This window comes from Hylobates moloch, unplaced genomic scaffold, assembly GCF_009828535.3.
Source record: "Hylobates moloch isolate HMO894 unplaced genomic scaffold, HMol_V3 SCAFFOLD_12, whole genome shotgun sequence".
In the NCBI taxonomy this organism is placed as follows: domain Eukaryota; kingdom Metazoa; phylum Chordata; class Mammalia; order Primates; family Hylobatidae; genus Hylobates; species Hylobates moloch.
In genome coordinates, this window is record NW_026652287.1 from 48,131,764 (window position 1) to 48,153,013 (window position 21,250).

Below are 21,250 nucleotides of genomic sequence, written 5' to 3' on the forward strand. Positions count from 1 at the left end.
CCCACATAGGTGAATCACTTGGAAACTGAGAGCTAATCCCAGCCGGGCAATGAATGGTTCCTTCCAGACAGGCCAGGCACTGTTGCTCACATCTGAAATCCCAGACTTTTGGGAGGCCAAGGCAGGAGGCTTGTTTGAGCCCAGGAGTTTGAGACTAGCCTGGGCAGCATAGCAAGATCCTGTCTCTACAAAAACATTTTTAAATTAGCCAGGCATGGTAGCACATGCCTGTAGGGCCAGCTACCCAGGAGGCTGAGGCAGAAGGATTAAGCCCAGGAGTTCAAGGTTGCAGTGAGCCATGATTGTGCCACTGTACTCTACCCTGAGTGACAAAGCAAGACCCTGTCTCAAAAAAAAAAAAAAAAAAAAAGCAGGGCACGGTGGCAGTTAGGAGTTCGCGAATAGCCTGGCCAACAATGGTGAAACTCCGTCTCTACTAAAAATACAAAAAATTAGCTGGGCATGGTGATGGGCCCCTGTAATCCCAGCTACTAAGAAGGCTGAGGCAGGAGAATCACTTGAACCTGGGAGGCAGAGGTTGCAGTGAGCCGAGATCGCGCTACTGCACTCCAGCCTGGGTGACAGAGTGTGACCCTGTCTGAAAAAATAAAATAAAATAAAAATAAAACATGTATCGATTCTTCCCCTTACAAATTCCTCTAATAAATACGTATTGAGTGCTTGCCATGAGCCACTATCTGTGCTGGGTGCTCGGTGGTGGAATACAATGGTAAATAGGAGAGGCGAGATCAATGCCCTCATGAAGCTCACAAGTGAAAAGCAAAGGTCCATCATTGGTCAGATGGATAAACAAAGTTATGGTATATACATGCAATGGAATATGATTCAGCCATGAAAAGGAAGGAAGCACTGATCTGTGCTACAACCTGGACAAATCTTGAAAACACGATGCTGAGCGAGAGAAGCCAGATACAAAAGGCCACATGGTGTGAGAGTCCATTGACACGAAATGTCCAGAACAGGCAAATCTACAGAGACAAGGAGCAGATGAGTGGTTACCAGGAGCTGAGAGGACAGGGGAATGAGAGTGAGTGCTCGTGGGGATGAGGTTTTATTTGGGGATTGGTGAAGTGTTTTAGAAGTCGATACAAGTGGTGATTGCACCACATTGTGAAGGTGTTAAACGACTCTGAATTGTGCACCTTAAAATCATTCATTGTATTTATGGAAATTTCATCTCACAAAAAAAAAACAAGTAAAATGATCACAGCATGCGATTGATTCCATCCTTTTCTTTATCCTATGTGTATTAAGGACCCACTATGTGCCATGAGCTATACAGACACCGAGGATACAAGACTAGCATGCTTCCTGCTCTAGAGGCTCTTAGAGTCAATCATCAGAGAAATGCCAATTAAAATCACAATGAGAGGCTGGGCACGGTGGCTCACGCCTGTAGTCCCAGCACTTTGGGGGGCCGAGGCGGGTGGATCATCTGAGGTCAGGAGTTTGAGACCAGCCTGGCTAACATGGTGAAACCCCATTTCTACTAAAAATACAAAAATTAGCTGGGTGTGGTGGCGCATATCTGTAATCCCAGCTACTCTGGAGGCTGAGGCAGAAGAATCGCTTGAACCCAGGAAGCAGAGGTTGCAGTGAGTCGAGATCATGCCACTGCACTCCAGCTTGGGCAACAAGATCAAAAGTCCGCCTAAACACACACACACACACACACACACACACACACACACACACACACACACACACACACACACACACACACACACACACACACACACACACACACTGAGTCTGAGTGCAGTGGCTCAGGCTTATAATCTCACCATTTTGGGAGGCTGAGGTGGGAGGATTGCTTGAGCCCAGGAGTTTGAGACCAGCCTGGGCAATGTTAGCAAGACTCTGTCTCTACACAAAATTTAAAAATTAGCCAAGTGCAGTGGCGTGCGCCTATAGTCCCCGGGAGACTGAGGCAGAAGGATGGCTTGATACCAGGAGTTGGAGGCTGCAGTGAACCAAGATACCCCCACCGCACTCCAGCCTGGGCCACGAAGTGGGGCTCAGTCTCTTTAGAAAAAGATATATATATACAGAATATTCATTACTTTAAAAGTAAAAAGAAAAAAAAACAGAGGTTGGCAAGGATGCAGAGAAAAGGGAAAGCTTATACACTGTTGGTGGGGTTGCAAATTAGTACAGTCTCTAGGGAAACAGATGGCAATTTCTCAAAGAACTAAAAATAGAACTGCCCTTTGATCCAGCAATCCCACTGCTGGGTATATACCTAAAGGAAAAGAAATCATTATATTAAAAAGACATCCACACTTACATGTTGATGGCAGCACTATTCACTGTAGCAAAGTTATGGAATCAACTTATATGCCCATTAACAGATGATTGGATGTTAAAATATGGTATACAAGCTGGGTGCGGTGATTCCCCCCTGTAATCTCAGCATTTTGGGAGGTCGAGGAAGTCGAAGTGCTTGAGTCCAGGAGTTCGAAACCAACCTGGGTAACATGGCAAAAACCCTATCTCTACTAAAAAAACAAAACTAATTAGCGTGGTGGCAGGCACATGTAATTTCAGCTATTCAGGAGGCCAAGGTGATAGAATCATCTGAGCCTGGGAGGCAGAGGTTGCAGTGAGCTGAGATCATGCCACTGCACTGCAGCCTGGGAAATTGGAGTGAGACCTTGTCTCAAATATATAAATATATATATACATATATATAATATACATATATGCCATCTAAAGAGATCACATAGATATGCTATCTAGATAGCATATATATATCAGACACAAATGCCCTATAAATAGCATATCTATCACATATCTAGATAGCATATATATATATCACACAGATATGCTATCTAAAGAGCATATATATAGCATATCTATACCAAATACATATGCCCTATATATAGCACATCTATCACATAGATATGCTATCTAAATAGCATATATATCACATAGATATCTATATATCTATAAATATCATATATATGCTACCTAGATAACATATATATCACATAGATATCCTATCTAGATAGCATACATATAGCATATATGTCACATGCATGTGCTCTATATATAGCAGATATATATCACATATATATGCCATGGAATACTTACTCAGCCATAAAGAACAGTGAAATCATGTCTTCTGCAGCAACATGGAGGGAACTAGAGGCCATTATCCTAAGTGAAATGACAGAGAAATAGAAAGTCAAAAAAACTCATGTTCTCACTTCTAAGTGGAAGCTAAGCCATGGGTACACATGGACAAACAGAATGGAAAACGGACATTAGAGGCTCCCGTAGGTAGGAGGGTGAGAAGGGGGTGAGGGATACAGTACTACCTATTGGCTACAATGTACACTATTTGGGTGATGGTTGCACTAAAAGCCTAGTCTTCACCACTACGAAATATATCCATGTAGCAAAACTGCACTTGTACGCCAAATCCATAAAAATACAATGTTTTTAAAGGCTCTTAATTCTTCTAGGGCAAGTGAGAGATGCCCAAAAGTTAAAAAGTAAACCAATAAATGAATAAGATAATTTCAGATAGCGGTGAGTGATATGAAGACACGAAAGAAAATGTAAGACTAGGCCAGGCGTGGTGGCTCACGTCTGTAATGCCAGCACTTTGGGAGGCCGAGGCAGGAGAATCACGAGGTCAGGAGTTCGAGACCAGCCTGGCCAACATGGCGAAACCCCGTCTCTACTAAAAAAAAAAAAATACAAAAAATTAGCTGGGCATGGTGGTGGGCGCCTGTAAGCCCAGCTACTCAGGAGACTGAGGTAGGAGAATCTCTTGAACCCGAGAGGTGAAGATTGCAGTGAGCCCAGATTGCACCACTGCACTCCAGCCCAGGCGATAGTGCAAGACTCTGTCAAAAAAAAAAAAAAAAAAGAAAAAAGAAAAGAAAAGAAAAGAAAAGAAAAAAAAGAAAAGGTAAGACTAAAAGAGCTACTTTCGGGTAGTCAAGAACACCAAGAACCCAGCCAGCAAAAATCTGAATACTGCAAAGTGGCCAGCCATGGGAGTATTCTACCAGTGGGAACAGCAAGTCCCAAGCTTCCAAGTGGGAAAGCGCTTAGGACATCCTGAAGCTGAAAGAAGGGCCATGTGCTGGAAGGTAACGGTGATGGGAATGCCTGGTGAGAAGCGTGGCCCGTCTTCCATGCTTACCGACATGCGACAGAGTGTGACCTAGACAGCTGGAAGCGCTTAGGACATCCTAAAGCTGGAAGAAGGGCCATGTTGCTGGAAGCAACGGCGAGAGGGATGCTAGATGGGCTCTTTCTCAAGGAGTCAGGATGCCAACGCACTTAGGCCAAGTTCCAAAGCCAAGACTCCATCCTACTCCTCCCCCCACCTCTAGAATTCCACCTTCTTTGTTGAGCCCATCGTTATGGTGACGGGCGCTCTCAGTACACTCTCTCCACAGGCCAGGAAAGAGTTGTGTGTCTTTGGGGTCCCTTCCGCTCCGCCTAGAGGTCCCCGGCCAGGCCGAGAGACCAAGCAGGGACCATGCGCGTATTGGCACCCCCGGCTGAGCGCAGCCAGGACACACGCGTTGGGGCCTCAGCATGGCGCGAGGCAGCTCAGGCCATGGCGAGGACCGCGCACACTCTGACCGATCGCTGCGGGCAGGAGGCGGTGACCATTTGGCAGCCCAAGGACAGCGTGCTGGACCCGAACGTGGCCCACCACCTCGGCCGCGCCGCCTACATCCAGCCCTGGCGCTTCCACATGGAGATGATCAAAGGCGGCGGCACCTTGGAGAAGCCGCCGCCAGGCGAGGGCGTCACGCTGTGGAAGGGCAAGATGAAGCCGCCCGCCTGGTATGCCCGCCTGCCGCTACCCTTGCACCGCAAAGCGCGCGCCCTGCAGACCACCGAGGTGGTGCACGCGCACGCACGTGGAGCGCGACTCACCGCCGCCCGCCTCGGCCGCGCGCAGCACCAGATTAACGGGCGGGTGCAGCAGCTGCAGCGCCAGCGCGAGGTCACCGACCACAGGCTCAGCGAAGTGCGAAAGGGTCTGCTGATTAACCAGCAGAGCGTCAAGCTGCGGGGCTACAGGCCCAAGTCTGAGACGGTGAGACCCTTCCCCCCGCCCCCAACCCCAGCCTAATTGCAAAGACTAAGGCCTCCGCTATGCGGTGTTCAGCCCCGGAAAAACCCTTTCCATACTTTGGGAGGCCGAGGCTGGTTGATCACCTGAGGTCAGGAGTTAGAGACCAGCCTGACCAACATGGTGAAACCCCCGTCTCTACTAAAAATACAAAATTCGCCGGGCCTGGTGGTGCATGCCTGTAATCTCAGCTACTTGGGAGGCTGAGGCAGGAGAATCACTTGAACCCGGGAGGCAGAGGTTGCAGTGAGCCGAGATCACGCCATTGCACTCCAGCCTGGGCAACAAGAGCAAAACTCCATCTGAAAAAAAAAAAAAATCTTTCCATAGAGAGAATACCCAACTCCAGTGCATAAGGGCACAAGAAGATGAGGGCTGGGTGCAGTAGTTCACGTCTGTAATCCCAGCACTTTGGGAGGCCTAGGTGGGAGGACTGCTTGAGGCCAGGCCTTCCAGGTTGCAGTGAACGATGATGGCACCACTGTGCTCCAGCCTGGGTGACAGGTGAGAACCTGTCTCTACCAAAAATTTTAAAAAGTTAGCTGGGTGTGTTGGTGCATACCTGTAATCCCAGCATTTGGGGATGCCGATGCAGGAGGATCGCTTGAGGCCAGGAGTTGGAGACCAGCCTGAGCAACATAGTGAGACCTGTCTCTACAAAAAAAAAAAAAAAAAAAAAAAAAAAAAAAATGTTTTAATGGCCCAGCGTGGTGGCATACAGTTATGATCCCAGCTATTTGGAGGCTGAGACAGGAGGATTGCTTAAGCCCAAGAGTTTGAGGCTGCAGTAAGCTATAATCAGGCCAACTGCAAACCAGCCTGGGCAACACAGTGAGATCCCATCTCTCCAAAAATTGGAGGTGAATTAGCCAACTTTGGTAGTTTGTGCTTGTAATCCCAGCACTTCAGGAGGCCAAGGCAGGAGGATTGCTTGAGGCCAGGAGTTTAAGACCAACCTGGACAACACAGCAAGACCCTGTCTGCACCAAAGTTCAAAAAAAAAATAGCCAGGCGTGGTAGTGCATGCCTCTAGTCCCAGTTACTTGGGAGGCTGAGGCAGGAGGATTGTTTGAGCTCAGGAGTTCAAGACTGTAGTGAAATATGATAGGGCCACCACACTTCAGCCTGGGAGATAGTAAGACTCAAAAACAAACAAACAAAAAAAGATGATGGAGACAGGCCCAGGAAGAGATGCCTAAGCCCCCAAGACCCAAAGAGTGAGCCCTGCCCAAGGAGATGAGATCCTCAGCTTCCCTGCCCCAGAGGAGAAAATTATCCAAATCTCCCAGCCAGGGAGGGAGAGTGTGGCTCCTGATTCAGACTCCATGAAAATCTCCCCAAAAAGTAAAACCCACAGCCCTCAGCCCAGGCATAAAATCATCCACCTAGACTCCAGGCCCAGAGGGTAAGACCCTTCCATAGGTGTGAGACCCTCAGTGCCCCAGTCCTAGTGAAAACACACTCCCAACTCCCAGCTGAGGAGAGCAGCTGATACCCTGGTCCCAACCCAGGTGAAACTCCCCCCAGAATGTTGAATAAAACCCAACTCCCCTGGCTTCAAGAAGTGAAAATCCACACCTCCAGACCTCATCTGTGGTGAAAGGAAGAAGTCCTCCCTACAGAGAGAGACTTCAGACTCCCAACCCTCACACCCAAAGGTTAAGCCCCCATCCAGGGAGAAAGAGTGAGACTTCTAGTACCAGTCCTGGTGAAATCTTCCCCTGAAAGTGAAACCTCAAATCCCCACCCCAAAAGGTACAAAAATTCCTGCCTCCTGGGGGAGAGATGAGAGCCCACTCACAGAATGGGATTCCTACCCTCAGCCCCCAGAACCAAATATTAAGACTCCAAAAAGGTAAACCCTCATCATCCCTGTGATATGATCCCTCCACCTGCAGCCAGGGAGAGGAGATAAGACCATCAATGAGGAAGGGGTGCCCAGCTCCCAGCCTCAGGGGGTGAGAACAACCCTCCCCCAAGTTGAGACACCTTCATCTCAGCCCCCTGGGCTCCTATCTGTAAAAGAGAGACACCCCCAACCTCAAGCTCCAGAGAGCAAGACGCCCCAGGTGAGAGAGCCCACTGAAAAGATCAAACCTTCTCAAAGAGTGAGACACCCCACCCAAAGGATGAGAGTACCCCCAACTTCATCCTTCAAACTCAGAGTTTATGAGGCTGGCAAACCCTCTACCACCCGGGAAAGAGGAATCTCTTCCCAGCCCTTTCCCAGTGATGTGAGGGATTCTCTCCTTGTTTTCTAGGTCCCTGACAAAGCTGACAGTATGCTTACATGGGAGAAAGAGGAGCTGAAAAGCATGAAGAGGAAACTGGAGAGAGATATGGAAAAATCAGAGGTCCTACTCAAGGTTAGGGGTGCCTGGGGACAAGTTACAGGGGCTGGAGGGGGATCCCTGGCTGCCTAATGGACAAACCGCTCTGACCTGGGGACTGTCACAATAGCAATTCCTTCAAGCCACACTGACCAGATGTTCATTGCATTTCACTTTGCGAAATGGAAAAAGTGAGGCTGTGGGAGATGAAGTTGGGTCTCAGAATAACAATGAACACCCACTCTGTACCAAACCCTGCACAGTCATTGAATCCACTCCTTAAGACTGTCCTGTGAAGCAGAAACTATGATTTCCTCATTAGAGATGGGAAACTTGAGACTCAGAGAGACGACCTCACCTAATGAGCAAAGCCATCAATGACAACCCTGCGGTTTCAGCCCAGGTGACTGGAGTCTAGCTCTTTGCACTCTAACACTTGCTCCAGCTTCAGCCAGATTTGATCTCTCGCTGCATCCTTCACACTTGCAATGAGAACTTCTTCATGAGGGCAAAAATGAAGGGGGAAGAGCAGACAAACTTCAGGGGGCCTTTGGGACCTGTTAAGGTTTGCTGGCAACTTGTGTGCTTTCGACTTATCCCTTTGATAAATACTAATCTGGTACCTGCTTCCCAGGCACCGGGCTTGGCATCATAGATAAAGTGGTGACTGAGAAAGAACTAGTCTTGTCCTTGAAGAGTTAACATTCTAAAGGCATTCAAAGAAAATACAGGCTGGGGACTTGTTTTATTTCCTATTGTGAGATTGAACTGTCAAGTCTTTTACTGTTGTTGAACTTTCCTTGCTTTTATATAGAAAGCTCCTCAGCTAGACTACATTTTAAAAAGCATTGGACCTTGAAGGCAGATACAGTACTAAATTATATTTCACGTAGCAAAACTCAGTAAGGTTGTGTTGACTGGGGAGTGGGGAGGAGGGGAGAAGAAGGGACAGGCTGGGGGACGAGGGTGTGGACGAGGCAGGAGACTCAGGGGCTGGTGAAACGCTGTCCGTGGTGCTGAATTGGAATAGGGCATATCTTCTGGCCGCTGTCATATTCCTTTAAATCTGATGATTCCTGAAATATCCTTCCAGGAAGTTGGAGGCAGAGAATGGAGAAGTCCCTGAGGATGGACGTGGGAGCAAAGGGCTATAAAGAGGGAAATGGATCATGCCCATAATCCCAGTACTTTGGGAGGCCAAGGCAGGAGGATTGCTTCTTGAGGCCAGAAGTTCAAGACCAGCCTGGGCAACATAGCAAGGCCTCATCTCTATTTTAAAATAAAATAAAACTAGCCAGGCACAGTTGCACGTGCCTGCAGTCCCTATTCAGGAGGCTGAGGGAGGAGGATTGCTTGAATCCTGGAGTTCAAGGCTGCAGTGAGCCATGATCATACCTCTGCACTCCAGCCTGGGTGATAGAGGAAGACCCCATCTCTGCAAGAGTGAGAGAGAGAGGTGGGAAAGGACAGATATAGATAGAAACAGAGACAGGCTGCTTGGCAGGACCTAGTCTGAATATTGCTGGAGAAAAATACTTACCACCAATCAGATTTGTTTCAACTTAAAATCATGAAGTCAAACCTCAAATTGGCACTCAAGCCTTTCCCAGATACCTCGCCTTAAGTCACTAGAAGACTTGCTGACCTGCTTGGCAAGTGATTTCATACCTTCTCTTCCTTTAGTCCTCTCCAGCTCCCTGTGCCTTCCTTGCTCTACAGTGATTTCAATGAAAACCACCAAAGGGAACCTCTCTCATTTTTCCTCTTTCAATCCTATAATTCCACCCTTCCACCCTTCTCCTGAATCATCAACATTTCCTTCTCTCTTGGCTCATTGTCACCAGTGAACAAAGGGAGAGTTATTCTTTCATGGGTACAGATCTGTTGGGATGATTAAAAATTTCTAGAGATGGATTGCAATCCAGCCTGGAAGACAGAGCAAGATTCTATATAAATGAATGAAGGAAGGAGGGAAGAAACAGAACAGGTAAAATTAATCTCCAAGTCAGCTTACTGGAGATGATGGTTGTACAAATACACTTAATGCCACTAAACTGTACACTTAACAAGGTTAAAATAGCAACATGTTATATCTATTATACTACAATAAAAAGCCCACCTCTCTTGATCTACATGCCCCTCTAGATACCCATTTCTCTAGTCCACTGGATCTTATTTGCATATGTCAACTTGCTCATGTTGACTCCAGGCAGGCTCCTCAGCTAAACTGCATTTGAACAAGCATTGGACCTTGAAGGCAGATACAGTACTAAATTATATTTCATGTAGCAAAGCTCAGTAAGGATATGTTGAGTGGGGGGTGGGGAGGAAGGGAGAAGAAGGGACAGGCTGAGGGTCGAGGGTGTGGACAACGTAGGAGACTCAGGGGCTGGTGGAATGCTGTCCGTAGTGCTGAACTGGACAGCTGTCCTTTTTTTTTTTTTTTTTTTTTTTTTTTTTTTTGAGTCATCTCTATTGCCCAGGCTGGAGTGCAGTGGTGTGGCGTGATCTCAGCTCACTGCAACCTCCGCCTCCCGAGTTCAAGCAATTCTCCCACCTCAGCCTCCCAAGTAGCTGGGATTACAGGTGCCTGCCACCACACCTGGCTAATTTTTGTATTTTTAGTAGAGACATGTTTCTCCATGTTGGCCAGGCTGATCTCAAACTCCTGACCTCGTGATCCACCTGCCTCGGCCTCCCAAAGTGCTAGGATTACAGGCATGAGCCACTGCACCCGGCCTGGACGGCTGTCTTGCTGGTCACTGTATCCCCACCACCTGGCACATCACCTGGCATCAGTAGGGGTTTAATTAATATTTGAATTCATGAACAAAAGACTTTTTAAGTCCACTTTTTAACCAAATCAATAAGTCCCAAAGTTATCATATTCAGAGAAAGAAGCTGGACATAAAGTGTACACCCTGTAAGATTCCATTTATGTGAAGTTTTAGATTCAGCAAGGGTTTTCTTCAAGGGACAGTTGGTAAATGCTTTCAGCCTTGTGTGCTGTGCAGTTTCTGTCACAACTACTCAACTTGGCCAGTGTGCCATGAAAACAACCAGAAGTGATATGCATATGAATGGGCATGACTGTGTTTCAATAAAATTTCACTTACCAAAACAGGTCTACCATCCATAGGATGGAAATTTATCAACTCCTTAAGAACAGGCAAAACTTGGCTGGGTGCAGTGGCTCACATCTGTTATCCCAGCACTTTTGGAGGCCCAAGCAGGAGAGCTGCTTGAGGCCAGGAGTTTGAGGCCAGGAATTTGAGGCCAGCTTGCACAACATAGCAAGATATCATCTCTACAAAAATGTTTAAAAAATAACTGGGCATGATTAGCATGCACCTGTAGTCCTAGCTATTTAGGAGGCTGAGCTGAGAGGATCTCTTGAGCCCAGGAGTTTGAGGCCACAGTGAGCCAGGATCATGCCGCTGCAATCCAGCCTGGGAGACAGAGCAAGATTCTGTATAAATGAATGAAGGAAGGAAGGACTAAAACAGGTAAAACTAATCTCCAAGTCAGCTTACTAGAGGGGGTCAGGGAGGGAGAGAGGAAAGGGGAGCCAGAGAAATGTATGGCATGATGGAAATATTTTATATCTTGATGGAGAGTGTTTATAAGGGTGTATACATGTGAAAATGACTTGTTTTGATATAACTGTCAAATAATTGCAAATATCAAAGGAATATGATATGCTTCATTTTATTGTGGAGGAAGTAAGATTTTGATGGCGGGATGCTGTCCAGATGAGATACAGCCTGGTGGGAGGGGGGAACTCAGAGAATAGCAGTTCCTTAATATTGATCAGAGCAGAGGAAGGGAGACTTCAAGGCTAGAGGTGGGGATGGGATGAGTGCCAGTTGAGAATCAAGGGGGTGACACAGGAAGATCAAGATGTGGGTATAGTGAGTGCCAGCTCTCCATGTTACACTGGGGAAATGCATGAGACAGGCTGCTTTCTCAGGGTGCCAGAACAGAGCCAGGCACAGAAACCAAGCAATTGACACCCAGCACAGGGAAGCTGTCGCTGTCTCTTACTGCTCCCCTCACCCCACCCCCAAAGAGTCACTGAAGGCTTCTGAACTGGATAAGGAGGTAGGAGATGTCTGAGCTTCAACTTGGAAATTGCTTCTTCCCAAGAACACCAACAAGAGCTGGAAAGGGGCCGGGTGTGGTGGCTCACACCTGTAATTCCAATACTTTGGGAGGCTGAGGCAGGAGGATCACTTGGGCCCAGGAGTTCAAGACCAGCCTGAGCAACATAGCAAGACCCTGTCTCAAAATAAAAGAACAGGAAAGGATCAAGAATGAAGTGATGAAGGAAACCAATTTCTCAGAACCAATCCATATCCCAGCACTTTGGGAGGCTGAGGTGGGTGGATCACCTGAGGTCAGAAATTTGAGACCAGCCTGGCCAACATAGCAAAACCCTGTCTCTACTAAAAAAATACAAAAATTAGCTGGGTGTGGTGGTACATGCCTGTAATCCTAGCTACTCGTGAGGCCAAAGCAGGAGAATCCTTTGAACCCGGGAGGTGGAGGTTTCAGTGAGCCAAGATAGCACCATTGCATGATCTGTCTGGAAGTGAGCAGACTCACTTTTACATGATTATTATGCGCAGTGCCATAAACAGAAGACAACTTTGTGAATAAAAAGGTGATTTTAAGACATTTCTCCAGCTGGGCACAGCAGCTCACGCCTGTAATTCCAGCACTTTGAGAGCCCAAGGTGGGTGGATTGCTTGAGCCCAGGAGTTTGAGACCAGCCTGGACAACATAGTAAGACCTCGTCCCTACAAAAATTAGAAAAAAAAAATTAGCCAGTGTGGTGGCATGTGTCTGTGTTCCAGCTACTTGGGAGGCTGAGGTGGGAGGATCGCTTGAGCACAGGATGTCCAGGCTGCTGTGAGCTGTGATCATGCCACTGCACTCCAGCCTGGGAGACTGAGTGAGACCCTATCTCAAAATATATATATATATTACTTCCCTGGGTTACCTGACATCCAAGTGAACACCCAACACCTGGGAAAAATGTAAGCAGAATTGCCTGACCTTTGACTCTTACTTCCACGTTCCCATACCTTAACACACCTTCCCTTCTCTAAAAGCCACGTTTGAGGGAATGTCTATTCAGCACCACCAACTCATCCATGTGTTTATCTGTAATGGCTATTGAGGAGACTGTACTATTCATGGTTGTTTCTGTTTTTGTTTTAGGACAGGGTCTCACTCTGTTGCCCAGGCTAGAGTGCAGTGGTGCAATCATGGCTCACTGCAGCTTCAACCTCCTAGGCTCAGATGACCCTCCCACCTCAGCCTCCTGAGGAGCTGGGATTACAGATGTGAATCACCACGCCTTGCTAATTTTTTGCTTTTTTGTAGAGATGGAGTTTCACCATGTGGCCCAGGCTGTTCTCGAACTCCCAGGCTCAAGCAGTCCTCCCACCTTGGCCTCCCAAAGTGCTGGAATTAGAGGCATGATCCACCACACCCAGCCTGAATGCAGTGATTTTTTCAGTGTGTTCATAGGTCAAAACATCAAGTTGTACACCTTAAATAAATACAATTTTTATTTGTCAATTATACCTCAACAAAGCTGGGAAAATTAAGTGGAAAAGAATACATTTTAAATGAACTTACTATAAAAAAAAAAGTATGTGAGAAGATGGATATGTTAATTCGCTTGATAACATCCTTCCACATTGCATACACAGATCAAAGCATCACATTGCATACCATAAATATACACAATTATTATTTTTCAATTGAAAACAAAAATTTAAGTAAAATAATAAAGTAAACCTTGAGGGGTGGTGTGAGGTGAGTCAAAGGAGGAAAACAAATCATTTTTTCATAAGACGTAGACATGTCTCTCCTAAAAAAGATTTCATGAAAGAAAATATTTATCTGGAACATTGGGGAAATGAGTTAGATAAAAAAATATTTCCAGGACAGGCACAGTGGCTCACGCCTGCAATCCTAAAACTTTGGGAGGCTGAGGCAGGAGGATTGCTTGAGCCTAGGAGTTTGAGACCAGCCTAGGCAACATAGTGAGACTCTGTCCTTACAAAAAAAAATAAATAAATAATACAAATTAGCTGTCTCAGGAGGCTGAAGCAAGAGGATCGCTTGAGCCCAGGAGGTTGAGGCTGCAGTGAGTTATGGTTGCACCACTGCACTACAAACTGTGCAACAGAGTGAGACTGTGTCTCAAAAGAAAAAAAATACATATATATATATATATATATATATATATGTAGGCACACGGCCTGAAGCCTGTAATTCCAACACTTTGGAAGGTCAAAGCAGGAAGATAGCTTGAAGCCGGGAGTTCAAAACCAGCCTGGACAACATAGCCAGACCACTTCTCTACAAAAAAGTTTTAAAAATAGCGGGGCATGGTGCTTTGCTCCTATAGTCCCAGCTACTCAGGAGGCTTAGGCAGGAGGATCACTTGAGCCCAGGATGTTGAGGCTTTAGTGAGCTATGGTGGCACCACTGCATTCCAGCCTGGATGACAGAGCAAGATTTTGTCTCCAAAAAAAAAAAAAAAAGAGAGAGGGTCGGTTTCTGTTTAGAGGTAGAAATGCTTTACAGCCTATAAGGCTCAAGCCTGCAGCAGAGAAATCACTTTCATCCAGTTCCCTCAACCTCCCAGTTCTCACTCTGCCTTCTCCTCCTCCCTTCCCCACCTAGACCCTGGCCTCCTGCCGAGACACCCTGAACTTCTGCTTCAAGGAGCGGCTCCAAGCCGTGGACCTCATGAACCAGCCTCTGGACAAGGTTCTGGAGCAGGCCGGACGCCACTCATGGGTGAACCTCTCCCGGGCCCCCACCCCACGCGCGCAGGGTCAGAAAACGCCTCCTCCAGACCCTGTGGGCACTTATACCCCTGGTAGGAGTCCACTGTATTGGGTCGTACTGGTGCCCACCCAGATCCGTTGACTGTCAGTGCAGCCTCTCGCCCACTTAGCTGTCCCTTTCCTGGGAAATAGCCCTAGAGTCAATGGGAGGACTGAAAGCCTATCTTGCTGAGCACACATTGTCACTCAGCTTTTCCCCCTGTGCTCTCCTGCCCACACTCACTGAGGACTCAGTCATTCACAGGCTCTGCTTTTTTATTTTTTTTCTTTGAGATGGAGTCTTGCTCTGTCACCCAGGCTGGAGTCTTGCTCTGTCACCCAGGCTGGAGTGCAATGGCCTGATCTCAGCTCACCGCAACCTCCACCTCCCAGGTTCAAGTGATTCTCCTGCCTCGGCCTCCTGAGCAGCTGGGATTACAGGCGCCCGCCACCATGCCCGGCTAATTTTTGTATTTTTAGTAGAGGCGGGGGTTTCACCATGTTGGCCAGGCTGGTCTCTAACTCCTGACCTCGGGTGATCCACCCGCCTCAGCCTCCCAAAGTGCTAGGATTACAGGTTACAGGCTCTGCTTCTAAGGAAACCAACCCAAGACGCTGCTTACACTATCCCCCGCGCCCCCTGGACTTTCACCCAGTCCCTCAATAAAACTCCCTCGCCCAGGGCCCACCACCACCTGAGAATAGAGAGAGGGACGGGGCTCTGGGAACGGAAGGTTTAGCACCCCCATGCGCATCCTGGGCATTTGCAGCGTGTGCCTTGGCGCTAAACGAAGCTAAGCGGTTGTTGGTCGAGTCCAAGGACACCTTGGTGGAAATGGCAAAGAACGAGGTGGACGTCCGGGAGCAACAGCTGCAGATAAGCGACCGCGTGTGCGCCTCGCTGGCGCAGAAGGCGAGCGAGACCTTGGAGCTGAAGGTGAGCGCATTACCTGCGGCTGCGGGAGAGGGTGGTGGGACAGGGGAGGAGAGGGGACTGGGAGCCAGCGTGATCCCCCTGCGTTTCCCTGCCCCCAGGAAAGATTAAATATGACGTTAGGACTGATGAGGGGAACTATCCACCGGTGCACGAAATATAACCAAGAGATGTACACCACCCACGGTCTCATCAAGGTACGGTTCGGGGTGAGAGCCTTCGGGGTGGAGGCGGGGGTGGAGGCAGGGGTGCCGGTGGGTGGAGGCTGGGTTTCAATGCGCTTGCACACCGCACCCCACCAGGGTCCTCTGTCGAAAGTTCACCTGGAGACCGCAGAAAAGCTGGACAGACCCCTGGTTCGCATGTACCAGAGACACGTGGGCACCCAACTGCCTGAGGCTGCGCGCCTCGCACAGGTAAACCCCCCTCCCCCATACCCCTCTAGGCGCAGCCCCGCCAATGGTAAGGCTCCTTCCTCAAGCATATCTGGACCACGTATGATCCCCCGCTCACCCAAGTCGGCCTGTCCTTCAACTCCTGCCACGAAGTGGGGAGGCGGGGGCTTCAGTACCCACACCTGGCTCAAATAAGTCCCCTCAACCCTGTCCTCCCCCCTCACACACACCCTCACTGTCCCGCTCTGGCCTTAGTCTCTCTAACCTGTAAAATGAGGAGCACGTCAGCACCCACTTCAAATGGTGGTGGTGAGGACAGATGAGTTCATGCATGAAAGGCGTGTAGCATGGCACCTGCATAGAATACCCTTAAAGCAGCCAAGCTGTTATTGTCATTATTATTATTATTATTATTATTATTATTATTATTAGAGACAGAGTCTCGCTCTGTCGCCCAGGCTGGAGTGCAGTGGTGCAATCTTGGCTCACTGCAACCTTCACCTCCCGGGTTCAAGCGATTCTCCTGCCTCAGCCTCCTGAGTAGCTGGGATTACAAGTGCGTGCCACCACACCTGGCTACTTTTTGTATTTTTAGTAGAGACAGAGTTCTGCTATGTTGGCCAAGCTGGTCTTGAACTCCTGACCTCAGGTGATCCGCCCGCCTCGGCCTCCCAAAGCGCTGGGATTACAGGTGTGAGCCACCGCGTCCGGCCCTGAGCTGTTATTATTAAGCACCCTTCTTAAGGAGGATCCTTCCTACACATCTTGACTAGATGCATTCCCCTCCCTCAGCCTGCCCTGTCGCGGTTTTTTGTTTTTTTTCCAGGCACACCTGGCCCACTCAGATGTGTTCCCCTCCTCAGCTGTGTTCCTTACACACACACCTGGCGCAGGTGTGCCTGCCCACCGCAGGTAGCTCCCTGCCATCTGCTCTGGCTCACGGGTCTGCCCTGCTCCCTTTCCAGGGCACCGACAAGCTGCAGCGCCACATCAAGTACCTGGAAAAGAACCTGGACGAGATGCTCGCCACGCACAAGAACCTCACCTGGGGCCTCAACTGCAAGAACATCGGGCATGAGGTGGACAATAACGTGGTGCGACTGCGCCTGCGCCAGCGCCAACCGCACGTGTGCTACGAGCAGGCGCAGCGCCTGGTTAAGGACTGGGACCCGCGCACGCCGCCGCCGCTCAGCAAGAGCAGCGCCGACCCCTAGTGACCCCAGCGTCCCCCGCCCCAGCCGGCTGGTTGGATGCTGGCTGGCACTTCAGAGAGCAGACACAGCCCCATGGCCCTCCCTCTCCCCTGACGCACCCTCCCTCTAAGCACCCTCTAGGAGAATTTTAATTAAAAATAACAATAATTATCACGTATTAGGCACCTACTGTATGTCAACCACTTACCCTAGGACACGTCATAGGCAGCATATCCTGGTAGTTAATAGGGTGAATTTGGGTGCCAGATGGCTGGGATTTAAATTCCAGCTTCCCAGTTTCAAGCTATGTGGCCTTGGATAAGTCACTGTCCCTCTCTGGCTTTGGTCTCTCCAACCTGTAAAATGAGGAGCATGACAGCACCCACTTCAAATGCTGGTTGTAGGCGGGGCGTGGTGGCTCACGCCTGTAATCCCAGCACCTTGGGAGGCCGAAGCAGGCGGATCACCTGAGGTCAGGAGTTCGAGACCGGCCTGGCCAACATGGTGAAACCCCGTCTTTACTAAAACTACAAAAATTAGCTGGGCCTGGTGGTGCGCACCTGTAATCCCAGCTACTAGGGAGGCTGAGACAGGAGAATTGCTTGAACCCAGGAGGCGGAGGTTGCAGTGAGCTGAGATCAAGCCACTGCACTCCAGCCTGAGTGACAAGAGCAGTGAGCTGAGATCAAGCCACTGCACTCCAGCCTGAGTGACAAGAGCGAGACTCCGCCTCAAAAAAAAAAAAAGATGGCTGTGAGGACAGATGAGTTCATGCATGAAAGCCCTATACTATGGCGGCTTCATAGTATATCCTCAAGGCACCTGAGCTGTTATTATTGGCATCTCCATTTTACAGTTGAGGAAACAGGCACAGAGAGGCTGTGCAGCTTGCCCAAGGTCACATAGGAAGTAGCAAAGCTGTAATTTTCATTCCAGACTCAAGAGCCTGAACTCTCAATGGAACTTCTAGGAGCTCTGCTCCGTCCTACCCCATGCAGTGTCTGGTCCTGAGCCCAGCACTGAGAATAAATCAGTGAGCAGGGCTGATGTGGTCCTCACCCTCAGGGAGGTCACAGGTTGATCCGGTGCAGCTAACATCATCCATCTGGGTGTGGCTCTGGTTCAGGTCCTTCTAGGTATTCCAGTAGCCTCTTGGACACCCCACCATTGGAGGACCCCTCACACTGAGCTGTGATTCTTATCTGCTCTTCCCAGGAAGATCCAGGGTGTTGCACACATACAGAAGGAATGTGCATTACAGCCACAGGTATCTCCTAAGCAACTGCTCTGTGTCAGAGGCTGTGTGAGGTGCCAGGGATACAGCAAGGATGTGTCCCTCCGTCGTGGAGCTCACGGTGTATATGCCGAGAATGGCCCTCACAAATGTTGGTATCCTTTTGGCAAAGCCAGCCAATCATATGGACCAAAGCACCAACATTTAGCAGAAAAGAAAATGAAGCTCATTTTTCTTCTCATTTTCCTTCTCATTTTCCCAGGGTTACACAGCCAGAGGTGGGTAAAGCAAGATTTGAACCTGTCATGTTCCACATCTCAAGCAGGGACCAGGATCTGAATGAGTCCCTAAAACAGGAGAATGGAGATTGGGTAAATTATGGCCATTGGACAGAAAAACTCACGGGCAAAAAAGAGAGCCATCTGCCCAGGAAGACAGAGCTGGGTAGGAGTTCAGCCGGGGCTCAGCTCCATTGGTCTGACTCAGAAGCATTGTGTGTCACAGCCAGCTCCCTTATGTCAAGATGGACTCTACAGCTTGGGGGTTACAGGCCCCCAGTCTCCCTGGGGCTCAGACTCCCACATAAACTGTTCTTCTTCAAGCACTTCTTCCCAGTACCAATCAAGATATCAACAAGAAACAGCACACTCTATTTGAAAGAAGTTTAAAGGCCGGGTGCAGTGGCTCACACCTGTAATCCCAGTGCTTAGGGAAGCTGAGGCGGGCAGATCATTTAAGGTAGAAGTTCAATACCAGCCTGGCCAACATGGTGAAACTCTGCCTCTACTAAAAACACAAAAATTAGCCAGGCCTGGTGGCGGGAGCCTGTAGTCCCAGCTACTCAGGAAGGCTGAGGCAGGAGAATTGCTTGAATCCCAGAGGTGGAGGTTGTAGTGAGCTGAGATCGCCCCACTGCACTCCAGCCTGGGTGACAGAGTGAGACTCTGCCTCAAAAAAAAAAAAAAAAAAAAAAAGAGAGAGAGAGAAAGAAGTTTAAGAAAGAGACCACAGTTGATCCTCATTATCCCCAAATTTACTTGCTAATTCACTTACCGAAATTTATTTGTCACTTCAAAATCAGTACTTGTAGTGCTTTCACGGTCATTTATTTGCAGGCATGCACAGAGTCGTGAAAACACTTTAGCCACGTGATGCGCACACTGCCCCTCTGAGGTCAAACAAGGTGATGCTGCCTTTTTGCACCAGCTCTCTTATCGTAAACAAGTGTCTTTGTTGCAGCCTATTTAGCATCTCTCTCTCTCTTTTTTTGTGCATTTTGTTGGTGGTTTTTGCTGTTTAAAACGACTTCCAGGGGTTAGTGCTGAAGTGCTGTCCACTGTCCCTGCGCACAAGAAGGCTGAAATGTGTCTTAGGGGAAAGATACATGTGTTAGATAAGCTTCATTCAGGCATGCATTATAGTGCTGTGGCCGTGACCTCCATGTGCATGAATTCATCACACATATTAAATAAGGTGTCTTTTTTTTTTTTGAGACAGAGTCTCACTCTTTTTGCCCAGGCTGGAGTGCAGTGGTGTAATTTTGGCTCATTGCAACCTCCACCTCCTGTGTTCAAACGATTCTCCTGCCTCAGCTTCCCAAGTAGCTGGAATTACACACACATACCGCCACACACAGCTAATTTTTGTATTTTTAGTAGAGACAGGGTTTCACTATATTGGCCAGGCTGCTCTTCAACTTCCGACCTCAAGTGAACTTCCGACCACCCGCCTCGACCTCCCAAAGTGCTGAGATTACAGGCATGAGCCACCGCACCCGGCCAAATAAGGTCTCTTTAAATAGAAACACCTAAAACAAGGTTATGTCTTGATTCGTTGACAAAAGGGCTGTGACCACAGGCTCACAGAAACCTAATCCTGTATTTCCCCATGAGCCATGGTTCAGCGTTCACTGATTCAGTGTGCGTGGTGGCTTTATGGACCATTACCGTAAATAACAGGAATTAACTGTGTTTGCAAAGGTGCGGGCAGCTAGTAGGGAAACCTCAAAGGATAGCTAGCATAATATCCACATGCCAGTGATTGCGGGGAGACTTTTCCACCTGTGGGTCTGAAGGGAAAGGGCTGTTAGCAGACGGGAGCATGTAACTCTGTGATGCTGCAGTGTAGATGCTGGGAAATGCCCCTACCCACCTCTGTCCATTGGCCAGTGTCCCCTATGGGCTGAACCATCCTGCTGACTTTTGACCCTCATGCAGGTCCTTCCCGGAGCTGGGAATTATCCCTTTACCCTCACCTTTGCCCATCCTGATGCCCAGAAATCTTGCATAGGATGCAAATGCTCCCCTTGCAAGCAATGTCTTGCCCTGGGGTTTGCAGCCTGCCACCCTCATCCTTGCTGTCACCGCCCCAGTTTGTGACCTCAGCTCACACAATGTCCCCAAACAGCATTTGCACAATTCCCTCCATTGCCTCAGAGCTGAGATTTCAGCCGCTGCCCCAGGTGTGAGTCCTGTGCACCCAGCAAGCTTCTTCATGACACCATGAGGTGGGTGTCATCATCCCAACCTTAGAGATGAAGAAATAGGCTCAAAGCAGTACAAAATGCATAGATGCCACCACCCAGCAAGTAAGGGGCTAAGTGTGGGCTGTAAAAACTGTAGGCAGGGCAGGCGCGGTGGCTCATGCCTGTAATCCCAGCACTTTGGGAGGTCAAGGCTGGCGGATCATTTGAGGTCAGGAGTCCAAGACCAGCCTGGCCAGCACAGTGAAACCCTGTCTTTACTTTTAAAAATGCAAAAATTAGCTGCACATGCTGGCACACAGCTGTAGTCCCAACTACTCGGCAGGCTGAGGCGGGCTTGAACCCAGGAGGCAGAGGTTGCAGTGAGCCAAGATCACACCACTGCACTCCAACATGGCCAAAAGAGCAAGACTCTGTCTCAAAAAAAAAAAAACAAAAAACTGTAAGGAGTCCCCTTACCCTCTAGAAGTCCTCCTGGCTGGACACAGTGGCTCACACCTGTAATCTCAGCACTTTGGGAGGCTGAGGTGGAAGGATTGCTTGAGCCCAGAAGATTGAGACAAGCCTGGGAAACACAGTGAGACCCTCATCTCTACAAAAAAAGTTTACAAAATTAGCTGGGCGTGGTGGCCCATGCCTATAGTCCCAGCTGCTTGGGAGGCTGAGGCAAGAGGATTGCTTGAGCCCAGGAGTCTGAGGCTGCAGTGAG

At 48.7% G+C, this 21,250-nt stretch overlaps 1 protein-coding gene across 1 annotated transcript; it reads left to right on the forward strand.

Annotated features, from left to right (window-relative positions):
- Window positions 1-4,418: 4,418 nt before the first annotated feature.
- Window positions 4,419-17,003, forward strand: TEKTL1 (tektin like 1). Its single transcript, XM_032169976.2, has 7 exons — window positions 4,419-5,089; window positions 7,387-7,491; window positions 14,158-14,356; window positions 15,074-15,240; window positions 15,339-15,434; window positions 15,540-15,653; window positions 16,598-17,003. The coding sequence occupies exons 1-7, from the start codon at window positions 4,520-4,522 to the stop codon at window positions 16,844-16,846; spliced, it is 1,500 nt and encodes a 499-aa protein (XP_032025867.1). The 5' UTR covers window positions 4,419-4,519; the 3' UTR covers window positions 16,847-17,003.
- The last annotated feature ends 4,247 nt before the right edge of the window (window positions 17,004-21,250 follow it).

Coding starts and splice junctions, on each gene's coding strand:
- TEKTL1 (XM_032169976.2), top strand. CDS start 4,520: ATGCGCGTATTGGCACCCCCGGCTGAGCGCAGCCAGGACACACGCGTT. Junction 5,090..7,386: donor ACAGGCCCAAGTCTGAGACG/GTGAGACCCTTC, acceptor CTTGTTTTCTAG/GTCCCTGACAAAGCTGACAG. Junction 15,654..16,597: donor AGGCTGCGCGCCTCGCACAG/GTAAACCCCCCT, acceptor CTCCCTTTCCAG/GGCACCGACAAGCTGCAGCG.